Here is a 16,297-nt window from a genome sequence, read left to right as displayed (position 1 = left end):
TTCGTTTAAATGCCATGCTCTCCGATATCGCCCCACTCTGCTATGACACACGCTTGCCAAGCTCGCTCCTGAGCAGGGAGGCATGACGACGGCTGTATGACACTGCTCCAATGACGACTGGAGGGAGAAGGTATGATGTGGATGGAAGGACAAAGGCGCGTAACGATGACAGCAGAATGACAATGACAATCCTATTCTTGAGTTATGACGGTGGTATAACGACAACAACGTGACGATGATGACCACAATGACATGGTGACGATGGTGTGACGACGACTGCATGACCACAATGGGATGAAGAAGCAATAATGACTGCGATCGCATGACCGAGGCCCCATAACGACGGCGGCATCAAAGCGTATGGTGAATGACGTCTCTGTGACGATGACGCAATAACGACCATGCCAGCCCAACGATGATATGATCACCATTTAATGACAACAGCACGATTACAAAAGCATGCAGAACAAGGAATGACGTCGATGGCTCGACCAAGGTGGAATTTCGATGACGGCATGGATTCACGGTGGACGATAATAAAGCGATGACGGTGGTGAAACAACAGAGTGACGACGGTGACATGACAACAGTATGGCGACAAATGCATATTGACGATTGCTAGAGAAGGGCATAAGGATCGTTTGATGATGGCGACTCTATGATGACAATGGTGTGACGATGACTGTACCACGAAACCTGTATTGTGACCATGGCACGAAGCCAGTGGGATGACTGATCATGAATGACGATTATGGCACCACCACGATGGCAACACGACGACGGTTCGACAATTGACGCATGATAGCGGCTGCCGATGACGGCATGACAATGGCCTCATAATCACGTTTAAATGATGGCATTATGATCACAATACAATGACGAAGAAATATTGTCGTCGACGGAACGACGAAGGCGGTATGATGACGATGACATGGTGACAATGGTATGACGTTACTGAAGTAATGAGAATGAGAATGAGACGAAGGCAAAACTACAGCGGCATCGTCAGATGACGACGATGCAGTGACGCCACTGTCCCAATGGCGGTGTGACAACGAATACATGACGAATGTATGCACACCATGGCGTGATGATGTCGGCCTGACGAGTGTTGGATGGCAAAACTGAAATAATGGCGATGCAACAACTTCAATGGCATCACGACCACGAGGCCGCTCTTAATTACCCGAGTTATTAGACAACTTCGTCGACTGGGTAAGTATATAAAGCGTCCCGACGACCGCATGACGACAGTAAAATTATGTAGCTGTCATGACGACAGTGGAACGACCACGACGGCATCACAAGCAGGGGCTCATACCTAGCGTCTCAACTAGGTAGACGATTTGCGACACTGGAAGGGCGTAAGGAGATAGATAGATAGATAGATAGATAGATAGATAGACTAATTAAGTAGCCAATAATGCTATTCGCAATAATAAGTACTTGTTACAATACCGGTCTCTCAAATAAAATCAGCCTCAATGGACCTTTTTCATTATGCATACTTTGTCTTACAACCTCAGAACTTGGTATGAAGCGTCCATATGAGTACGTCTACGCTCAGCGCTTATCCTGCAGAAAACCATTAAGCATAAAACATAAAGCATAACATTGTATATTCAGCAAGTAGATTCCATTTCTTGCCCTGGAGTCTATAGGGAAAATACGGAGTACTCCTTCGCAAAGCTCATTTTTGTAAGGTCAACGGCGGCTACATGGAACCACATGAAGGCTTATAGCTCATGTATGAGAAATGATGCGCGATGAGCGTCGGTTTCAGTGAAATGACATATTTACCCAGTCGCTTGCGCCTAGGACAGGTAATATAGTAACGGAGTTCTTTTTTTACATCTCCCGTAGTTCAGGGGACGCTCTCCTTGCTTATAGAGTGTAATTTATTTATGGCGTGTGTTAGCGGCTGTCATACTTTCTCCGTGCGCTTGTGAAGTGTCACAGGAGTTTTTCAGAGAGAAGTCTTGCAGTGATTTGACCAGAACCTTTTTGTCCGTGTGCGCCTACTCTGCTGATCCAGTTCCTCCGAGAAACTACAAGGTAAGCAGAGGATAACTAATGTTTACAGTATTAACTTCTGAAGTGGGACTCACTATAAGGAAATGGTGGACTTAAAACCACTCCCAGAAGTTCCACAATTTATTTTGTGCCAAAATCATTAGGCGAGCCAGCGCTCTTGGCCGCTGGCGATGTGCTGCGCGCACATGCCTGCTTTCTTTGCAAGACGCTACATTAATTCAGAAATGTTGAGTGCGATATTATTGAATTCCTCGTCTAATTTTCATCCATTCTAGTTGTAGAAGTAAAACTCGGCAATCTTGTCCAGTGTTAGGGCCCGTGGAAATATGTTCAGCATCCAAACAATATTAGGTCCACTTTTATTGACTACGCAGGACCGAAACGAACAACTTGGACTCATGCAACCCAATCTGATTCGATGGCCGACGTGGACAGCTGGTTTTATCGGCATATTATGCGTCATGTCGTGCCTCTTTTTTCAGCAAACAATGAGCTGCAACACACAATTGCCCCGTGAGGAAAACATTTTCATTGCTCATTTTGCATATTTGTGGATTTCTTCACTTTGCAACCTTGTGATTTAGTTTCTGTGTTTTTCGTGGCTGATAGCCCTGCGTGTGATGTTTGTGGATGCGAGGAGAACATTGACTACTTATTGAGCCATTGTACTCAATTTCAAGCACAAACACAATCTTTGTCTCACACATTGAGGACCTTAGATGATCGTGCTCTGAGTGAGAAATTCGCCGCATTAGGAGAGAGAGACTGAGAGACGAAGAGGAAAGGCAGGGAGGTTAAGCAGATATCAGTCGCCGGTTTGCTACCCTACAATGGGGATGGGAGATAGGGGTTAGAAAGAAGACAGAGAGGAAAGCGTTAAAAAACACCCACACACGGAGACGCATACACACCCAAAAGGCGTTCCAGTTAAAGACGTTCACAAAGGCCTCTAGATCGCAGAAAGCGCACTAGTGCTTGCACGGCCTTCTGTGATGTTAGGTCCTTTCGATGGGGTAAAATTCGTTTTTCTGATAGCGGTTGGTCGTCCAGCTGGTCAAGTTTGTGGCGAAGGCATTCCCTCTGTGGACCGTACTGCGGGCAGGCGCACAAAATACGGTCAATCGATCCTTCATGGCCGCAGTGCTCACAGGTTGCGGTGTCGATTATCCCTATACGGAATCCATAGGGTTTGATAAAGGCAACGTCGAACCACAGTCGATACAGAAGCATGACGTCTCTACGGCGAAGCTGTGATGGCGCTCGAAGATTTAATGTTGGATCAAGGGAGTACAGTCGAGTATTTCTTAAATTTGGTTCAATCCATTGCAACGTGGTGCACTGCCCAGCAAGCAGGCGGAGCTTCCGTGCTGCGTCAATTCCAGAAAGTGGAATTCTTATTTGGTGCTCCTCAATATGGGCTGAGCGGGCAGCTTGATCGGCCTGTCCATTGCCGATAATCCCACAGTGACTTCGAAGCCACTGTAAGGTTATTTCATGGCCTGCATCACTTATATGGTGTAACGTCACTGTAATGTGAAATATTTGCTGTTCATGAGGTCCGCCTCCTAAAGGTGACAATAGAGACTGTAGTGTCGCCTTAGAATCGCAGAATACCGTCCACTTGTGTGGTGGTTCATCACCAATGTATTGAAGGGCCGTAAACAGCGCTGCGAGCTCTGCTGCCGTCAATGTTGTTGCGTGAGTCGTTTTAAATTTGATTGTTGTAACTGTCGCTGGTATGACGATTGCCGCCGCGGAGCTGGTTGGAAAGGCAGATCCATCAGTGTAAATATGCGTAAAGTCGCGGTAGTTCTCGTACAAGAATAGTAGCGTGAGCTGTTGAAGGGCTGGTGATGATAGATCAGCTTTTGTCGCGGTTTCAGGTATTGTGAGGTTTATTTTTGGCTGAGCGAGACACCACGGAGGAATCTAAGGCCTCGCAGCCGGAGGGAAACAAGCTGCCAATTATTTATCATATGCGGTTATTGTTTGGCTGAAAGATGTGCGTGGTCTGTCCGCTGGTAGACAGGATAAGTGGTGACGAGGAGTCCTTTCTAGATGCCTTATATGGGTCCTGAGCACTTCAATTTCAATGTGGGTCTTGACAAGGTAGTGTCTAGCGATCGCTATCGTAGCCACTGTTGAAGCACTCTGAGGCAGGCGTAGACAGATTCAGAGGGCTTGAGGCTTAAGACTGTATTGTGCGTAGATTTGTTTTTCCTGCGTTGGTTGTTGTTGGTAAGCTGTATTGGAAAAAGCCCAAGTAAGCACCCTGTACAGTTGTAACATGGCACTTGTCGACATTCCCCAGGTCTTGCCACTGAAAAGCTTGAACAGGTGGCAGATGCCTGTCAACCGTTTTTTTCACGTATGATACGTGAGGGCTCCATGACAAGCCCCTCTCGATTACGACACCTAGAAACTTGTACGTTAGAACACGTGGTATTATTTGGCCATTTATTATTACCCTGTAGTTTGTCATGGGTTTGCGCGTATATGACACTAGCGCGCATTCCTCGGAGGATATTTCCAGGCCCCGATTACGGAGGTAGATAACAGTTTCGGTGGCGGCTCTCTGAATTCTCGCTCGCGACTGTAGGCGTGTTACTGCACACGTCTATATGCAGATGTCATCCGCGTACAATGATAGCCTGACTGTGGTTGGCACGTGCTGAATGAGAGCAATTAGGGATAGAATAACACAGAACTATGTACGCCGCCCTGGGGGACGCCGAGGTAGCTATAACGTAGGGAAGTATGACCTTCCTCGGTGCTCTGAGTGAACAAACAGTACTACATCGTCGACTCAAAGGGTAGTGAAGGCACTTTTGTGCTTTCTGAGAAGTCAGGTTTGCACGAACGTCTTTGACTGAATGACTATCTGTGTGTGACTCTTTACCCTCTCTCTCTCTCCCTTCCTTCTCTTCCTCTTCTCCTTTCCCCCAGGGTAGGGTAGCCAAACAGACTCTTGACTGGTTAACATTGCTGCCTTTCTTATGCTCATCTCTCTCTCTTGTGGATTTCGTATTAAGTGGAACAAATATATAGTTATTTATATTATCCTATAGTATAACTATGCCACACGGTTCCCACGATTGCGAAGAGTGTTGAGTGATGTCACACGTATCCCATCAAATCTTTTCGTAACTTCAAAATAATTTTTTGATGTGAAATTCTGGAGGAAAGACGTAATTGAATTGGTTTCTATGCCACTGTGATCTTCAGTGTCCTCATTCTTGGACGGTCCTACTTATATACAAGTCTTTAATATAACGTAAACTAGACCTGCAATATTTTGTGAGATTGTCTCATCGGAGTAGCAGGAGTGCAATTTATGAACATCAGCTTTAGTATGCAGTTGGCATTTTAAACAAAAGGCTCAGAGCAGGTTAAAACAAGCACACCATCGTTTAAATAAGGTTACCGTGAGCCAGGTTCACGTTGGCGGGATTCTTTATAAATCCCTTAAATTGCGGAAGTGCCCCTTCACTCTGTGTTTACACCGTTATATTACAGTACTCCCTAGCACCTGTTTTATATATAGCAGCAGCATTCCTGCAACAAAATTATCAAGCATTATAGTGAACTGACTTTGTGTGATTCTATCTCTCCTATTATCGCTTACACTCTTGTGTGCCCTCTGTGCGATGAATCTGGTGGCGGGTCTGTCTGGCTTATACAGACGCTCCCTAGTGGCACCTGCCTGCAGGTTTTCTCCGCGGAAGATTACGGTGGGCCCTATTGAAGAAACCCCTTAAGAAATTTTTAGCATTGTCATCGACAAAACTGGAGCATGCAGAAAAAGAATACGAAAGTGATTTTGCCGTTAGACGCGTTGGCCTGTTCGTAGTCAAAGGTTTTACATTCCCCTTGGTTTTTTCACGATCTGCGTTGTTCTGGTTCTTTTTTTATCTACAACCGTAAAAGTACAAGTGCAACGATTTGAAAACCTCCTCGAACGTGCTGCATTCTGTGCGCGCGAATACGTATTGCTTAAGTTCATCAGTACACGACAGCTTCTTATTTGGTATACGTTATCGAAATTCATCTCATCAGCTTGTTTGTAATATCTTAACATCTTCTATTTTTTTCTTTATTATTAGTTAAATACATGTACAAAACATTGTGGACACAATGGTGAAATGTCATTGGTTAATGTTTTATAAGGTATTCGCCACTGATGGTGAGTTTCCAAGAAGTCCTAGCGGAAAGTGGTGAGACCTCTTGATTACTGGCTAATAAAATTTTATTCCGAGTCGTTTGTGCCACACCTGCTGAAGGCCTCTCGAGGCGCCATTGAAACAGCATTGCAATCACGTATGTTTTTGTGACGATAGCATTGAGACTTGTTCAAAATAGGCCAGCTAAATATAGACGAGCGTCCATAGCACTACTAAACTTTTGTTGATCTTCTACTAAAGATGCATTTATATTTCTCCCTTGCATACTATGATGTTGACTAAAAGCATGAATAGTACCAATAAAAGCATGTACACAACGCTTAAAAACTGTTCTAGCTAGCAACATTTCGGGGCAAACAAACCCGGACGCTTGTTTCTGCTAAACATGGGTGCGATCGGAGATCGTTGTTCGGCGCGTTCATTCGGTTATCGGCGAGCCGGATTGGCCTACTACGCGCCCACGTCACCAGCCGCGGCGCACGGCCACGTTTTTGCTGACATCAAAATGGCGACACGCTCCTGTCGATATTCGTGAAACCGAGCACTGTCGTCTGCTAGGCGCCGAACCTGACGGGAGTTGGGGTGGTGGTGGTGAAAACTTTTAATTGCTGCAAGAGAGCTTGGGAGCCACAGAGTGGCCCCGCTACAGGGTCGGCGTCCCTAGTCCGGGACATCGCATGACAATGTCCCGTCTCTCGCCCGTTTCACCAGAGCCCTTTGGGACTCAAGCGAGGAGCAGTTGCGGAGGGCAGTCTCCCATGCCTCTCTGGAAGGGGTAGGGGAAGGGGGGAGGTGGGGATCTTTAGTACATGCCCACACCATGTGGAAGATATCACAGGTCTCCCCACAGTGCGGGCATCGCCCATCCGTGTTAGGATCGTAATGCTTTAAGATTGCAGGACAGAGCAGAGTACCTGTCTGCAGGCGCCTTAAAGTTCGCTCCTCCGTCTTACTCAGCCCCTTGGCAGGGGCCGGGAAAAGGCGGTGGTTGCCGCTGTAATGCGTTATTATTTCCCTGAATCGCAGCAGCGGCTGGTTAATCTCCGAGCCAGAAGAGCTGGGATGAGGAGCCCGGTAAATAAGCGCGCGGGCAGCCGCGTCAGCGGCCTCATTACCTCGTACGCCCTGATGGCCAGGAGCCCAAATGATTGTTTTCGGTGTTGAATCAGTGGCAGTCCGTCTTAGAATGCAAGCAGCTAAGGGGGAGATCTCCCCAGCCAAGTAAGGATCACATGCTTTTCGGGAGTCCGTAATGATGATTCTCCAATTGGCGTGGGCGGCAGCAAGCGCTATCGCTACTTCCTCGGCTCGCATTGAATTCGGGGCTCGAAAAGAGAGTCCATCGACGTGCATTTCCTGGTGAACAACAGCGGCTGTATAAAATCCCGTGGGCGACGGCCCTGCTACGTCTACATAATATACACCGGGTCGGAAGCCGTGTTGTCTCTCAAGAGCCCGAGCCCGCGCTTGTAGTCTGTTTTCGTGCATGTCGGTGTCCATGTTACGGGGGAGCGGGGAGACCCAGAGCATATGGCGCCACAGTAATGGGATACGCTCCGTCTCCTCTGGAGTGCAGTCGTGTTGGATGTGTAAGCGGTTTAGTAGGCGGCGCCCAGGGGCCGTCTGCATGGGCCGCGTGTATTGGTTCATGAGGTGGGCCTCCCGCAGCTCCTGGTAGGAGTTTAGTACCCCCAATGCCTTCAGTTTGGCATTAGAGGTAGCCACCGGGAGATCCAGGGCTCGCTTAGTTGCCTTGCGGATGATGGCGTCTATTCGCGCCTCGTCTTGCTTAGTAGTGCCGAGAAATGGCACGGCGTAGAGGATCCGGCTAGTCACGAAGGCATAGATGAGCCGAAGCGCGTCCCTGCCGCGCAGACCGCCCCGCTTGTTGGAAACGCGGCGGATCATACGCACTACCTGTTCGCCTACTCTGATGAGTTTCACAATGGTGGAGTCCGGTCTGAGTCTGTGGTGAATGAAAAGGCCCAGAATACGGAGCTCCTCCACCTCTCTAATAGGACCTCCTGACAGAGAGATGTGAATTGCTGTCCTATCCTTTGGGTTCGCTCTGACATGCAGAAGCTCTGATTTCGCTGGAGCACATTGGAGCCCACAGTCCATAGCATACGCATCGACTATGGAAGCGGCCTGCTGACGGCGGGCCTCCATGTCTCCCAGGCCCCCCTCAGTGGTCCAAATTGTAATGTCATCTGCATATAACGCTTGTTGAATGCCTTCCACCCGGGCCAGTTGGCTTGGGAGGCGCATCATAGCTATGTTGAACAGGAGCGGTGATAACACAACTCCCTGAGGGGTACCCCGTGTTCCCATCATGTAAGGGCCGTATTCCTCGCCCTCAATCCGAAGGAAGGCCTGGCGATTGGTCAAGAAATCTCTTACATACGCGTAGGCCCTAGCCCCACAATCGGTAGAACTCAAGTTGGCCAGGATGCTTCCGTGTTTAACATTGTCGAAAGCCCCTTTCAGATCAAGGGCGAGGTTGTGGGTCGTATTACATCCCTGTGCAGCTGGAGAAGGACATCCTGTGCAGACATGTGGGGGCGAAACCCGAACAGGGTGACTGCAAAGAAGCCCTTACTCTCCAGATATGGAGAGAGGCGATCCCGAACCACCGTCTCCATAAGCTTGCCCGCACATGGGGTCAGTGATATGGGCCTCAGGTTGTCCGTATTCACGGCCTTACCTGTTTTAGGGATAAACGTCACAAGTGACGTTTTCCACTCGGGAGAGAGTGGACGCCCGTCCCAGATCTGGTTGATGTATTCTAATAAATGGAGGTAGGCTGGGTCCGGTAGGTTCGCCAACAGGTTCACTGTTATATGATCCCGTCCCGGAGCCGTACCCCGGCGCATTTTTGCTAAGGCCGCCTTAAGGTCGTGCAACTCAAAAGGGGCATCAAGTGTTTCATTAGGCCTGCCAGAGTATATGTACTCAGGCCCAGGCGAGTCCTCCGTACGACAGAGATATCTGTCGCACAGAGTGTCCGCAAGTTGCGCCGTCGTACCTTGATACCCTTGCAGAGCCCGCCGGAGCTGCTTTTGCGTCTCCCCTCTCGTTTGGGAGGGGTCGATTAGACTGCGAAAGGGACGCCACGTCCCCTTCGAGCTCATCTGATGAGCTGCGGCGTCGCAGCGTGCTATCCAATTTGAATCTGAGAGTTCGGCAGCATACGCTGCAGCCTGCTCTGTGAGTTTGGCTATGCGGTCGCGTAATTTGCGATTAGTTTTCTGCTTTTTCCACCGTTTAGTTAAGCTCCGGCGCGCCTGCCACAAATGCAGGAGGTGGGTGTCCACTGCGGGGATCTCTTCGGTGGTTTGTAGTGTTGTGACGTGTTGTTTCTGAATGTTGTATATGTGGTTAGCCCACTCCGCGTAGCCGCCGGAAAATAGTACGGAAGGGATAGTCTAATTTCGGAATTTGTGCCAATCGGTCAGCTTGGCCTGACCCCATTTTTTGCGCGCTGCCTTCGCCATGAGTGTAATCCGGAGAAGGAGGTGATCGCTGCCTAGAGAATCTCCCAAGTTCTCCCAAGCAGCCGCTCTAGCATTTTTAACCAGAGAAAGGTAGGGACACGTGTCGCGGGTTACCGAATTCCCCACTCGGGTGGGATACGCCGGGTCCGTGAGCAACGTGAGGCTGAGGGTCGAGATGAGCTCCGCAGCTTACGTCCTCTTGCCTGTTCGAAGTGGTAGCCCCAATGAAGGCTGGGAGCATCGAAGTCTCCAACAATAACTAGAGGCTCTTTGGCTGTCATTTTTATCGCGCGAAGGAAGATTTCATTAAAGTTACGCGCGGCTTATGCGGAGGGCAGTATATGTTGAGGATATGTATTGACGGGTCGCGGCGTCTGAGAGGCAGTACCCGGACCATTGTATATTTTTGCTCGGTACTCAAGTCTAAGTCGACCTGAACCACGGTGTAAGCTTTATTCACCAAGATGCACGTAGAGGCGCCCCCCTGAAAGGTGCTGTAACCTGATAATTTAGCGTCTATGCCGGGCTCCTGCAGGGCAATGAGTGGCGGCATGTCTCCTAGGGACTGCAGGTAGGGCTGGAGGTATGACCGTTTTTTCCAAGCTCTGAAACCCCTGCAGTTCCATTGGATGATCTGGAATTTTTCAAGGTTTTTATCATTCCTATTAGATCTGCTAGACATCTTGTTCTATTTATTTACGGGCGAGCGGACTAGCTCTGGCCGGGAGCCAGCGCAACCTCCGCGAGGGGCCGCACCGACCCACCAGCTGCAGAGCCTGGACCATGTTCCTCCGCTGCCTGGCGGGAGGCTGTCTTACGTTTGAGGTGAGGGGATTCGCAGCTAGTGGCGTTCTTAATTTGGGTGCTGACCCAGGGCTGCACGGCTTTAAGGACCGAGTCAGTGACCTGGGCCATAAGGTTGGGAAGTGCTTGCGTTAAAGCTGCCTTGAACATGTCCTGGAAGGACTCGTGGACTGCTGACATGATTTCATTCGGGAGGGCCGCCACTTGCTCCTCCAGTTGCTCGGTTTGGCGTTGCAGTGCCTCTAGGCCGGCGACGCGACCAGCAGATCCAACTACCGTGTCCCCGCACTGCCGCGAGACGCTAGTGAGGCAAGCTGTTACGGATGATCCGTCATCCTCGTCATCTGGCTCAGCTTCTTGCATTGGTCCGGATGACCCGGCCTGTTTGGCCTCTAATTCTTGAATTTTGCGTGCTAGAATTTGGTTTTGACGCCTGAGCTCCTCTGCCTGCTGCTGTAGGGCGGTTTCTGTAGGGGAGGGACGGGTAGGGGGCCCGGAGACTGCCCTACTCCAACTGCTCACCTGTGGTTGGACGGGTGCCAAGGGCGGCAAGTCCCTGGCGTTGAGGAACGGGGGCACCGCCTGGGTCGCGGACCTGACAGGTTTCGATGTGCCGGGCTTGGCCTTGGTTTCCTGATCGGGTGGCGCTTTCTTGGCCTTGGGCGGAGGAGCCTGCTTGGGCCCCGTCTTTGTCTTCGGTTTGGATCCGGATGGGGAGCTCGGTTTGATGTCTTTCCGAAACCACCCGGCACAGCCAGGAGCTCCGGTAGGGTGGCCGCCTCCGCAGATGAGGCAGCTCGGAACACAGTTATGTTCTGCCGGGCCGTCAGGAGTGGCATCGGGAACCTGGACTCCGCAGCGTTTGCAGCGTCCCCGCTGCGGTCGCGGGAACGCATCGGCCCGATGGCCCACTGTGCCACAGCGGTGGCATGCAGGCACTGTTTTCTTGTACAGGCGAACAGGGAGCCGTTCGTAGCTGTACAACACCGTCCGTGGCACCTTGGTCCCCGCGAAGGTGATCGCGGCAACCGGGGTTCACCCTAGCTTGCGCACAGACACCACATTTTGTTCCGCACTGAGTTTTCGTATTAACGCTTTCAGACGTTTCGTCTGGCGAAACAGTCACGACGCCTCGACAGAACGCTCCGGAGTGTTTAGGGTGTCCCCGGAACGGTAGCTCGCGTTCCCCTACCGGGAGCACAATATCCCGGAGTAGCTTCTCCGCGGCGTCGACAGATTTCAGTGCACATACAAGGACGTTTTGGTCACAAACGGGCCACACCTCAAGTCCAGCATATGCGTCGTCCCCGAGGATGCTCCGGACTGCAGCGCCGGCTCGTCCAGGACCAAAAGTTGCCTTGAGGTCGACCGTGTTTCTTGGTTTCAGCACCACGACGATGTCATCTTTTGCAAAGCTTGGCGTGTTCTGCGGCCGCCACCGGAGTTGCTTTGAGCTCGTCGAGGCTGCGTTCAGCGCACTCCCGCCCTGCGTATGCGCAGAGCTAGCCGGCGCCTGTTGCTGGGTGGCACCAGCACCAGCGTCCCTCGATGCCGCCACCGCGTTCTTCTTTCCGCGCCAGACGCAGACCATATCTTGGAGGTAATCGTCCTCGGTTGGGAGAGGATCCTCGCCTTGAGTCGTATCCTCGGATTGATGGGTATCCATTGTTACGATCTGCAAGGACTGCGGGTCGTATCCGGTGACTTGATTTGGAGCCGCCAGAGCCGAGGGATCCCCGACCGGGGCCATCGCAGGCCCCGGCGCCGTTAGGCTTAGCACCACTGCGGCGTGACGAAAGCTTCAAATGACCGAAAAGTGGTCAAACATTGGTCCCACCTTAACAAACGTTGTGTAGACGGGTGCCGCTGAAGTTCCTGGAGACGATGATACCAGGCTTGCAGGGGAAAAAGTTGGTGTAGCGCAATTGATTGCGATCTGTCACGGAGCCGACGCGGTATTCGACCGCTCCCGTCACCGACCCGCGTAAACAAGGCGTCAAGGAAAAGGACTTGTGTAAGCTGGTACAGGCGTTTGTGCTCAGTAGAATAGTGTATGCGACGCCTTATATGAAGATGGACGCGACGGAGAAAGGCAAGGTGGAGGCTATGATTAGACAGGCGTATAAGGCGGCCCTTGGGTTGCCTAACAATACTTCTACCGAAAGGCTGCTGGGATTAGGGGTGCATAACACCTTGGAAGAACTGCGGGAGGCACACTTGGCGATGCAACTCAGTAGACTTTCCAAAACGAAAGTAGGGAGGGATATATTGGAAGGGATCGGCATTGGAGTTGATCCTCCAGCTGGGGACATGAAAATTCAGGTGAAGCGAGAAATGCACAAGGGCTTGTACATAAAACCTTTACCTAAAAATATGCATCCGATACATCACGAGAACCGTAGGAGGGCAAGAGCCAGAGCTTTACATGCTAAGTACGGGAAGTACAACGGGGCAGTCTACGTAGATGTCGCCGAGTATAAGAACAAGGACGCATTTGCAGTTGCGGTGGTGGACGGCCGGGGACGCTTAGTCACCTCTGGATCAGTCAAAACCCGCTCCTCAGAAACTGCAGAGGAGGCGGCGATAGCGCTAGCTATAGGTAATACTGAAGCTGACCTGATTTTCAGCGACTCTAAAACAGCCATCCGAAATTTGGCGAGGGGCAGAATCTCTGCCACAGCGGCAGGATTACTAAATCGGGCCACGGGGCGAGGGACTACGGAGGTGGAAATTGTCTGGGTACCGGCCCACTCTGGGAACCCTGGGAACGAGGCGGCTCACATGAATGCTCGAGGTTTCGTCAGCCGAGCAGGTGAGCCGGACGTTCCCGGGAGGTCCACGAGAGATGGGCTGGTGTCCTTTCACGACATTACTAACCATTACAAACTTGAGCGGAGAATTTACCCTCCACCGGACAAGCAATTGGTGAAGGCGCAGGAAAGCGTCTGGCGAAGATTGCAGACGAGATCTTTCTATAGCCCATACGTGTTAAACAAAATCTACCCGGACGTTCAGCCGGAATGCAAATGGTGCCAGGAACTGGCCACCTATGACCACATATTATGGAGCTGTAGCATAGCGCCGCCACCGGCGGATATTATGCGTGATCCTTCTCTCGAGCAGTGGGAGGCCGTGTTGGCCAGCTCAGACCCGGTCGTCCAGACCAGGGCCGTGGAGTGGGCCACCCAGGTCGCCGTCAGCCATGAGCTGATGGCCATCTAGCACGGAATCGTCCGCACATGCGTTCTGACGAAAATAAAGTTTTTCCATCCATCCATCCATGTGACTGCGGGATGGAACGGTCGGATCCAATCCATAGTTTAATCCGAGAAAATGGCGCTTGCATTGGGAACTTAGTTTATTGCGCTGGCGTTATTCAAGGAGGAAGAGAGCGGGTGACGGTGCGAAACGTGTTTGACGAAATGGCACAAAGCGCATTCCGGCGTCGCTTTCCTTTATCGAAAAAAATAGTGCGTTGGTTGTACAGCGAAATCGACCCTATCATCGGTGCCAGCGAGCCACTGGACTGTTGTTGGTGCCTCTTGAAAAGTGCGCCACCGTTCCCGTCATTTCTTCGTTCTCGCTGTGCACGACAACACCTAGGGCCGACGCAGGGAAACTAATAGTTATAAATTGTAGTAGGCACACGTACTCCTATTTAACACCGTGTTTAAGCTTGAGAAGAACAAAGTAAATATTTAGATAAAGGTTTTATTCATTGGCAGACGAGAAACATTTCCTTTTGTAATATACTGTCTGCAAGTAGACGACAAACGAGGCAAGTAAACTTCCAAGGAGTTCACCTCTTCCCGATTGGCTGCTCTCTCCGCCCCGTTCTCAGAAATTTTGCATATTGCCACTTTGTCACGTTGGCCCAACCGAACAGAACGCGTACCGAACAAAGATCTCGGATCGCGCCCCATAACAACCATTTAACTAGTAAGTAAACGGAAGGGAAACGATAAGGTCAGCGGGTATACAAGGCAAATAAATCCCACAAGGGCGCAAACTGCTCTGTATATGGCTTGAAGGCCCTATTGAAGCTTGAGTGGAGGTATTATTAGGTGAAAAAATCTTCTTGGTTTGTCTTTCATGCCTTCTTTCACTTGACTAAAGGAAAGACGCAGAATACTTCATATTATCACTTTATTGCTACGAAATATTGAAAGAATGACAAGGCCGGTAGAGAAAAGAACCACGAAATAGCTGGCGCTGAGCTTGTTTATGAATGCCTAGGGCGAGTTGTTCATGGGGAAAAAAATTGGAGAAATGAATATTAGTGGTGTTCAAAAAATAACAAGACAGCTATACGGCCGTTACAACCCGACAATTCGATAAGATGGTTTCACGACAGGGGCCGCACGTACGCTGCAATGAAGCACGCACTTTCCCGTCTCGACGTTTATCACGCCATTGAAAGATCAATAAGAAAGAAGAGGAAAGCCCGCCCACCTGGCCGTGGTATCCTTCTAGAACGCGGCGATACCTGAGCATCAGTCAGCAGGAAGAGAAACAAGAGAACCATACATCGTAGACCTGGGAAATGGAAAAATACGAAACTGCTCGTCGCAAAACTTAAGTTTACTCGCATCCTGCGAGAATATTCCGAAATATTAGAAGAGCGGGTCGCGCGGCGTCATCCATGCACGCTTGTCTATTTTGGGAGAGCCCGCAGTTCTAGCTGCAAGGGGTGGGAGTCACTTTGTTGGCAATGCTTTGGTTGCAGTTAGTACTATGCAGTGTGCCTCTTACCAATTATCTGTAGCTGCAATGATTTGATCATTCAGTCACTTGCTCTCATGCAACCCACATAATAGCGCCAAACCGTAGGTTAAGACAGAAAAAGGCACGTTAAGAAAAAAAGTATAATTGTGTTCGAATAGAATGCAAAGCGGAAATGATGAACAAACCTTCAAAGGCAGAACAGACGTGCACCGCACTATTTCAGCAAAGCGAGAGCAATGTAATCACACATCAATCTTACTGCGTCCTTCCCTACAGAGTGGCAGAACACATAGTTCAAAGCTGGTCCTGCAGTAAAACCGCCATCATAGCGATAATGCCCGCGCAGATCTGTTTCTAGGCCTAAATTCAGGTCACCTGTCCAAAAGCTCCGCAAAAACGTACTTACACATTGATAGGTAATTGAAGCACGTGTAGCTTAGCAGTTTTATAAGAGCTGCGTCCATCATCTCAGTGAATGATGGCACGCTTGGGAATTGAAAATAACAACCAGTCAACAAGAAAAAATGTGCGCGTGTGAAACAGCTGTGTCTGCGTTGACAGTCGCTAAATAGCACGAGCAGTATGGATTGGTTCAAACTATGTTCGAAGTCTGTGCGAAATTTCTACTAATGTTCGTACCAGTTAGTTATGTCAAACTTAGTGGCTAACCTTCTTTCAGGCTTCCATAAGGATTTACGAAAAATTCAAGGCTCGTAAATTTATTCCTTAGCGGGTTATTTTTTTTCCACCACAAAGGAAGGTACAACAGGGAGTTAGCAGATTCATCTTAACACATGGAGAACGAGGTGCGCATACTATACATTCGAAACCATGAAAGAGAGATAGAGACAGAGTACAATCCTTATTCGCGATCCAATGGTCCTTAACTTGTTCTGAAGCTACTTGGCTAACCTTCAAGTTTCTAAATTAATTTATTTTGGGGTTTTACGTGCCAAAACCACTTTCTCATTATGAGGCACGCCGTAGTGGAGGACTCCGGAAATTTTGACCACCTGGGGTTCTTTAACGTGCACCTAAATCTACACATACGTACTCGGG

At 49.8% G+C, this 16,297-nt stretch overlaps 1 protein-coding gene across 1 annotated transcript in view; it reads left to right on the top strand.

Annotated features, from left to right (window-relative positions):
• The first annotated feature begins 1,919 nt into the window (after positions 1 to 1,919).
• Positions 1,920 to 16,297, top strand: part of LOC142563439 (uncharacterized) — a 60,004-nt gene continuing 45,626 nt past the window's right edge. Inside the window, exons 1-2 of the mRNA XM_075673993.1 lie at positions 1,920 to 2,055; positions 2,409 to 2,547. Of these exons, the coding sequence (XP_075530108.1) occupies positions 2,433 to 2,547 (115 nt within the window). The 5' untranslated portion in view covers positions 1,920 to 2,055; positions 2,409 to 2,432. The remainder of the gene's footprint in view (positions 2,056 to 2,408; positions 2,548 to 16,297) is intronic.

This window comes from Dermacentor variabilis, chromosome 11, assembly GCF_050947875.1.
Source record: "Dermacentor variabilis isolate Ectoservices chromosome 11, ASM5094787v1, whole genome shotgun sequence".
Classification (NCBI taxonomy): Eukaryota; Metazoa; Arthropoda; class Arachnida; order Ixodida; family Ixodidae; genus Dermacentor; species Dermacentor variabilis.
Note: the sequence above shows the minus strand (reverse complement) of the source record. Positions and strands in the feature narration are given on the sequence as shown.